Here is an 8128-nt window from a genome sequence, read left to right on the forward strand (position 1 = left end):
TTAGATAGTACTGGATGGAGTATAGGACACCTAAGGTATCTCAGTGCAGGAGGACTGAAGAAGGGAAAGATCGTCGAGGCTCTTCTAAGTGGAATGATGGATGGAATAGAAAAGGCACTACCTTACAACATACAAGTAGAATAAATATGGAGCAATGAAAAGGAAGTGATTGATCTACTCTCACCACAAAACCACATGAAATGGTCAATAGATTATGTCTCAATTTTGATAAATATATTTTGTAATATTAAGAAACCTAGTCTGAAACAATTCACCAAGACCACACTCCAGGAATGATTTATATATATAGCATATATATCCTCCATAGAACATCAAAGAAAAATAGAAGTCATAGATGCTACTAATCTTTGTACTTGTTTTCTTATTTAATACTAAGTTTTCTTTTACTATCAAAAAAAAAAAAAAAAAAAGAGGCACTCTAGGGACATCACTTGAAATCATCCATTGTATTATGGGTCCCATTGTGATTACTACCTATTAGGAGATTCAAGACTGTATAGATTTTTACAATTATAAAGACCAATGAGAACACATATGGCAGCATCCAAAAAGATTATTCATTTCTCTCTAGAAAAATTACATAATTAGCTGCTTTTAGGTTTCATTTTATAAAAGTAGTCATTCAATGTAACAAAACTAGTTAAAATTGAATTTGAATTTACAACTAACCAAAATTGTGATTTTTCATCTCTTTGCACATTTTTATCATAAAATTGTTCATATTGACATAAGGGTGAAAATGTCTTAGGGTATAAAAAAATAATGACTTTTTTCTATTGGACAAAATAGTAATTTTTATGTTCTATGTAGTTAGTTATAGGTTAAAAAAAGGCTCAAAGGAGATGAAATATAACTGTTTTATAGTTAGTTTTGTAAACCGAAACTAGTTAGTTTAATTAATTGAAATATTCAGCAGTTATTTTTAAAGAAAAACTCACAAGTAATTAAGGATGTAATTTTTCAAATAAAATACGAAATTTTCTATTTCGTGGATCATTCTTCCCTTCCCGCAAACACCCTGCAGTTTCAGAGACCTGTTTTCGGAGATCGTTAAAGGCGTAAGGGATAAAGTAGTAAATTTCAATGAGAAGTCTCGGTCAAATGACATATTTGCCCCCTTTCGGTATAACTCGTATTTAAAAGGAAGAAGGAGGAAATTTCGATCGAAACTGAACGCCTACCCTGCGAGTTGGGCCTTAGGACTAGGGTTTATAAAAATCCAAAGCTTCGAGCGCGCGAAAAGTTTCGTCACCATCAACACTGGTTCAATTCCGTCCTAGGTTTTCGCCGAAATTTCGATCCTCTCGAGTTCCTTGTACCCCCTTTTCTGCCTTCGCTCTCTAGGTAACAGCGCCATCCTGAAGATTTCTTTCAGCACTTTCCTTTGTTCTTCTTCGTTTATTTTGTTTCCTTTTTGTTCTCTTGTTAGGGCACAGTTAGAGAGCTGTCTCTGTGGTTTCCGTTTCTTAAATCTAATTAGGTTTGTATTGTCTTTTTTTCTTTTTCTTGTTCAGTTTATTTGATTGAATTGGCGACTGTTGCTGTTAATTTGTTGTCTCTGTAGAGTTTTGTTAGATATTATTTGATGACATGTTTTACTTTCTCTTTTAGGGTTAATAGAACCCCTTTGTTCTGGTGTGGTAACTGGAGGAAGCTATTTCCTCAATGCCTTCGAACTGTCGAAGGGCTTATCTCCTCTCCTTCTCTCTCTCCCCTACCCCCGCGCCTCACCTCTCAACCGAAAGGGAAAACCAAAAAAAGAAAAAGAGAAAGAAAAGGAACCGCAACGAGGACTGAGAACCCTTTTACGAGAAGAGTGTTTCAAGGTTTGAGAATCCTTCCCACTGAGCTGAACAACATCACCTAGAATTTGTCCTTGGATTTTAGCTCGTACAGCCACAAATTGTATCTTTCTGGTTTGGCGCCTGGCAACTGATACCGATTGGGATTTGATATCTTAGTGGTTGAGATATCCTGAAAGCCCCCGGTTTGCGCTTTCCTTGATTATGGAGGAGGGCAAGAAATTGTTGTCACTATTAAAATCACGAACCTCACCAGAATTCCTTCACAATTTTTGCCACCTTGGTTGTAAGTAATTCGCCACTACACACTCGGTCTAAAGGACCATAATTGGCACTTGCCCAAAACCTGGGCTATAATAGTCCTACCTTTTAATTATAATGAGGAATGGAGTTTTACAAGAAATAGAAACTCTGTTAAATGCAGTTCAAATAGAATTTACTGCGGTAGACGTGCTCCTTACATTAACTTGTTTATAAGTTGCTATTTTACGTGAAACTAGAAACTAAAAGCGTCTATAACATGACCAAGGTAGTTGGTAACTCCAAAAAGATCTTGGCAGATGTCCCATGCCTTCTCACCTTATCAGTACTCATGGATGCCACACTAGGCCATCTGAGATTCAAGTCCAGTACAGACAATCTGGCTTGCAAGCTGGCCTAGTTAAGGACAAGGACTAGAGTTGTGGCCACTGTTATGGGCCTGGTTCTGTCCTAGGACCTTAACCATTCTCTACTTGTCTGTTTTCTATCTCCTATGTGCACTTCTGCACTGCATCTTATCTACTTCTATTGTAGCTTCCCTTTGCAGTGATGTGGAGTTGGTGTCATGTGCTACCTTTTCATTGTTATTGTAAATGAAAGGACCCAGATAAGAACAATGATAGGTTTACAAGTTTCATATGACCCTGAGTTCCAGTTGCATTTGATAATCAATGTTAGTTGGAAGGCACCGCAATTTGTTTGCATATAGTCAGAAGTTTTCTTCCATGTGAAATTTTCTGTTTTCTTCATTTCCTCTTTGTATTTATGTTAAAAACAGTGGAAAGTTCTGTTTAAATCAAATCTTACTTTTCCACCTTTTTACATTTAAAAACAAAAGGGAAACCATATCTGAAAAACACTGCTGCTTTTGTTTTACGTCTTATCCTCCTCTCTATTCTGCTTGTTCTGCCGTTCTCTTTTCTTGATATGTTTGGTTAGACATTGAAAACAACGTGTGCAACTTTTTTGTCATGCTTCCCTGCTAGCTGTTGTGTGTGTTCTGAAATTGCTTCTCCCTGGTGAAGAAAATAAACTTTTTTCATTCATCATCATTATTAACTGGGAATTTCATATCTCAGTAATTTGTCCAGGACACGGGCGGGATAATGCATGATGTGAGTAGATATGGTTATACTGGTATCAATATGGTTGTTGCTGTTCATTTGTGGACTGAGACTGCTGTGACGCAACAAACATAGTTGTCACAGCATCTAAGTGACCCAAGGTCACTGACATGGACCTTGATACATTGCAACACTAGTAAGGTGATGGGGGCACCTAGAAACCTAAACAGATAGATAACTATGTTGCTTTTTCACTAAAGAAAAGTCAGCCCTTTAAGCTTGTGCAGTGTTCACTGTTTGTCTTAAATTCAGTTATTATTTTTCCTACTTTTAGATATTGTAATGTTATATAGTCTTCCGTCCCATATTTGAAAATTAGTTATGAGGGATTTCCATTACAGCTTCACCATGCGGAGGTATAGTCCACCATATTATAGTCCTCCAAGGAGGGGATATGGGGGTCGAGGAAGGAGTCCCCCACCAAGGGGATATGGGGGTCGAGGAAGGAGTCCCCCACCAAGGGGATATGGTGGGTATGGCGGGCGCAAAGAGCATCAAAATCATGGAAGTCTTTTGGTTCGAAATGTTCCTCTCAGTTCCAGGTTAGCTTCAAGTTATTGTAGCCTAGTCTGTGCTCTTAACAACATATCATCTCTTAAGATTCCTCCTTTTTTTGGGGATTTGAGTCATATAAATCTCATATACTATTATTTTTAGTTGGATGTAGTCTTATCATGTATTTTTTGGTGAATTTGGTGTTGTCTGCAGACCAGAAGACCTCCGAGTTCCGTTTGAAAGATTTGGGCCAGTGAGGGATGTGTATCTGCCAAAAGATTATTACACAGGGTGAGGCTTCTTTCGGGATCCAGCTTGTTTTCATTTTCTGTATGCTACTTCTGTTAGTTATTAGAGTCCAAAATCTGCAATTGTTGAAGTTGATTCAACTTTATCAGGAGACACTGCTAATTATTCTATAACCGTTGCATGCTGCTTCGTCCTTTTGGTTCGATAGATTTGGGCCTGTTAGGGATGTGTATTACGAGGGGATTATTACACAGGATGATGCTTTTTGATGTACCAGCTTGTTTTCAATTTTCTCCACCACTTCTATTACTTGTCGGTGTCTAAGATCTGCAGTGTCAAAGTATAGCAGTGACTACTGCCAGTTTTCATGAAACTGTCTATTGTCACTTGCTGCGGCTTTATTTTTTATGTCTTTCATCACAGTGCTTAACTCTGCTAAAAAAGTTTTTTCTGGGGAAGGAATTTTGTTTCTTCTGTCAAGTATTTTGCTTTATGTTTTTCATGGTGAATTACTTGTTGTATAGTTTTGTCAGGGGGTTATGTTGGTTGAAGTTAAAACATGCCCAAGCCCTGTTGTAGGCTTACTGATTTGCATTGCCTAAATTATGGGTCTTCTCAGGGGTTTTAAAATGTTCAATTGAAGAATGTTCCTGTATGAAAGGAAAATATATAATTCACACATGAAGAAGGTTGAAGTTCAAATTGAAGGGTGGTTGAATCAGAAGATTAAAATTCGAAGCCACATAGATTTCAAGTCCAATATATTTACAAGCATGTGAAGAATTTTCAAGTTTGCATTTTTGAAGTTGCTGACATACTTGACAATAGAAGGAAAGTTCAGCCCCTAAGCTAAGATACTTGCTGCTTTTGATTTAAATGGTGCACATTACTTGTGAAGTAATGTTCCTGTATGAAGATAAAATATACAAATCACACGTGAAGATTGAACTGCATATTGAACGGTGGTTGAACAAGAAGATTTAAATTTGGAGCCCCGTAGATTACAAGTCCAAAGTATTAAGAAGCATGTGAAGAATTTTCAAGTTTGCATTTTTTGAAGTTGCTGACATACTTGACAATAGAAGGAAAGTTCAACCCCTAAGCTAAGATTGCTTGCTGCTTTTGATTTAAATGGTGCACATTATTTGTGAAGTGCATTATAACTGATGTATGGGTAAGACAGAAGTGAAGCGACATCTACAGCAACATATGGTATGCTGATTTAGCTTTTGATGAGTTCCTTAAGTTGGTCTTCTCATGTCATCCACAATTTGCACTTTTTCTTGCTTTAGATTTAGATACTAATGATGAAGATTTTCTAAATCTCATATGCAGGGAACCTCGCGGCTTTGCATTTGTGCAGTATGTGGATCCTTTTGATGCTAAAGAGGCTCAGTATCATATGAATGGTCAACTTTTTTGTGGAAGAGAGCTAACTGTGGTTGTTGCTGCAGAGACCAGGAAAAGGCCAGAGGATATGCGTAACAGATCCAGGACAAGGTAGATCATATACCCATTTTTATACCAAGTACTTATATCAAACTGCTACTAACAGCCCCACTTCTGTTTATCAATTCATTTGCATCTTTTCTCCATTTTCTGTTAAACTATGTCAATGATTTTTTTTTTTAATTATCTAAACTGTCCTTGATTGTGTGGCATACAGTGGGTCTGTGGGTAACCGAGGAGGACGGTCATCATACTATGGTAGGCTTGACATATGCTGGGTGTTCACTTTCCCAATTTTTTGAGAAATTAGTGTATGAATTAGTGAAATTCCTCAGTGTCTATGTGTGTGTGTGTGTTTTTTATTTTATTTTATTATTATTTAATTCTAATGAATTAAGAAGGCATGGTTCCATTATTTCATGGAGTTCTAAAAAAGCTCCATTTGCTACCTAGGTCTAGTGATGCAAGTTGAGTCAGGTAAGCTTGAAGAAAGTCAAATTTAGGTATGGGCTCTTTGGTTTCCTTAGATGGTAATGATGAAAGTCAAGTTAAATTTCTATCTACCGAAAGTGATTCGAGTTCTTTAGATGCTGTGCTTACTTGAAACTAGATTTGATATTCTCTAAAGAGAAGTGATTTTATGGGGATCAGCAAGAAAATTTAGTAAAGCTGTAGCTTTTAACTGATGGGTGTTTTGAAATGAGATAAACTGGGTTGCTGGTTCATTAGGATATTTAAGGAGTTCTATTTTATTTAGGAGAACATTAAGTAATCTGTAGTAGTGAGGGATAAACTGATGCTCTGCATCCTTATCAGCAGATGCCGATATTGATATAATACCACTACCTAAATCCACATATGATGCTTGCCATAGAGGAGTTGGATTAAGGACAGACCAAAAATGACTGGGAAGTTGAATTTTGGCAAATGGTGCCTACCCTCTCTTACTGTAATTTATTTTGGATGTGATGAATCTTTTATTATACTAACCATCTTAGTTGGTAAGTTTATCTTTTAGAATTGCATCTGTGATTGTCTTGCTTGGTTCTACTATTTATAGTCGTATGTTTTTTCAGGACGTTCCCGTTCACGTTCCCCACATTACTCTCCGCATTCTAGGAGCCGATATCGTTCAAGGTAAGCTGGTTAGATAATAATGGAACTTTAACCTGAAATGGTGAGGTCTTGGTCCTAAGGAATATGGATGCAATCTGTGGATTTTGTCAGATCCTACTCTCCTCGATCACCCCAGTACTCCATTTCTCCAAGGAGAAGACATGCAGATTCCTCGAGATCACCAAGGGATCTTCCACCAGAACGAGATGAACGTGTGCAGAGGCGGTCATATTCACCAGGCTATGGTGATGCTGATAGAGATCAAGGTGGCAAGGGCTATCATGAGTAAGTAATTCCTTCTCAAGCCGCAGCCATGTCCATCATTTTCCAGATAAACTTCTTACAGACCCATTTATTGCCAGCATATTAAGCAATCAGTGCTTCTGCTCAATGTGAGGTTGGTTTTAAGCTGCATGACATTAGGATAGTATTGTCTGTTACACCTTGCATGCTACCATTAGACTGAGCTACTCCTACAGACCTCCTTTCCCTCTTTTCTTAAATTTCTTTTTAAAAAAAAAACGAAAGTAACACTCTGCTCATGTGAAGAGAAATGTGAAGAGAAATTGACACCTCAAGGCTTGGAGTGTCTTCTCCCATAATCTTTTTTCTTCTTTGACTATTTGAATGACCTTTAGCTTGAGACATCCATATGTGAAATAGATATTCATCTCTCGAGCATTGGTTGCAGGAAGCCTATCTATGGTGCAGAGGAAACACAGGCAGGTTGGAGATCTCCTGGAAGTGCATCAAGATCTCCATCTGGGTCACGGTCACGGTCTGCTGACCTGTCTCCCAGGCGTAGCAGATGAATCGAAAGCAGAATGCCGAACAGAGACTACAAGTCTCTAAGATCGAATTTGTAATGGCGCCTATTTCATCTCATAGCCCATCCAACTTGTGACATGAATTTTGTGCCATTATGGCGGTTAATTATGAATTAGTTTCTTACTTGCTTGGAGCGCCTACCCGCCCGCGCGGCGCTGTGATTTGAGTCGCCTTATTCTTGCTTTGCTTTCTTCTTTCTCGGTAGAACTTATTGTTGCTTTGATTGAAGCATGCCAGATGCCACCATGGATTATGATATATGAGATTCAGTAGTTCGTGGACAATGAGATTCAGTAGTTCAGTCTGTCTACCAAACGTTGATTAATGAAAGGACAGTAAAGTGTTGCTGTGGGTAATACGCTCAAACCTCTGAAGCCCCAAACCACTCAATATCATATTTAGTAGCGTAGCACGCGCTTGATTTTCTAAAAAGAGGGCAACTTACAATTTTATTCGCGTTACAAAAGAAGAATGGCTGGAGAAAGGTGAAACAACCTTACAACAGACTCCACTGTGAAGCGTGCTATAGTCACTTTTGTCTGAGAGTTAACAAGAATCTACAGGATTAACACAGGCAGCAGCTTACCTATATCAGCACTAATCCAACATTTAGATGATATTTCAATTACTCAAATAACAGAGTGTCCATCTGGCTTTTAATCTGTTAGATGCACTTCTCTGCAACTGAAGACATTAAGGAATGCTTATTTCAACAGCTCTCTCTTCTCAAACACGGAAACTCCAGATGTAAATGGGATTTTTATTTGCGGCAGTATTGCTGAG

General features: G+C 38.0%; 1 protein-coding gene across 2 annotated transcripts; it reads left to right on the forward strand.

Moving 5' to 3' along the window:
- Nucleotides 1-1280: 1280 nt before the first annotated feature.
- On the forward strand, nucleotides 1281-7928 carry LOC149027308 (serine/arginine-rich SC35-like splicing factor SCL30). Of its 2 annotated transcripts, XM_089161455.1 has the most exons (9): nucleotides 1335-1365; nucleotides 1451-1501; nucleotides 3550-3750; nucleotides 3917-3994; nucleotides 5288-5452; nucleotides 5619-5659; nucleotides 6478-6538; nucleotides 6629-6802; nucleotides 7209-7928. In XM_089161455.1, the coding sequence occupies exons 3-9, from the start codon at nucleotides 3557-3559 to the stop codon at nucleotides 7327-7329; spliced, it is 834 nt and encodes a 277-aa protein (XP_089017581.1). In that variant the 5' UTR covers nucleotides 1335-1365; nucleotides 1451-1501; nucleotides 3550-3556; the 3' UTR covers nucleotides 7330-7928. The 2 variants fall into 2 exon arrangements, with proteins under 2 accessions (XP_089017574.1, XP_089017581.1); XM_089161448.1 differs by lacking the exon at nucleotides 1451-1501 and having other exon boundaries at nucleotides 1281-1365; nucleotides 7209-7925.
- Nucleotides 7929-8128: the final 200 nt, after the last annotated feature.

The sequence above is a fragment of the Hakea prostrata genome, chromosome 1 (genome assembly GCF_041222555.1).
Source record: "Hakea prostrata isolate BN-2017 chromosome 1, UWA_Hpros_2, whole genome shotgun sequence".
Taxonomy (NCBI): Eukaryota; Viridiplantae; Streptophyta; class Magnoliopsida; order Proteales; family Proteaceae; genus Hakea; species Hakea prostrata.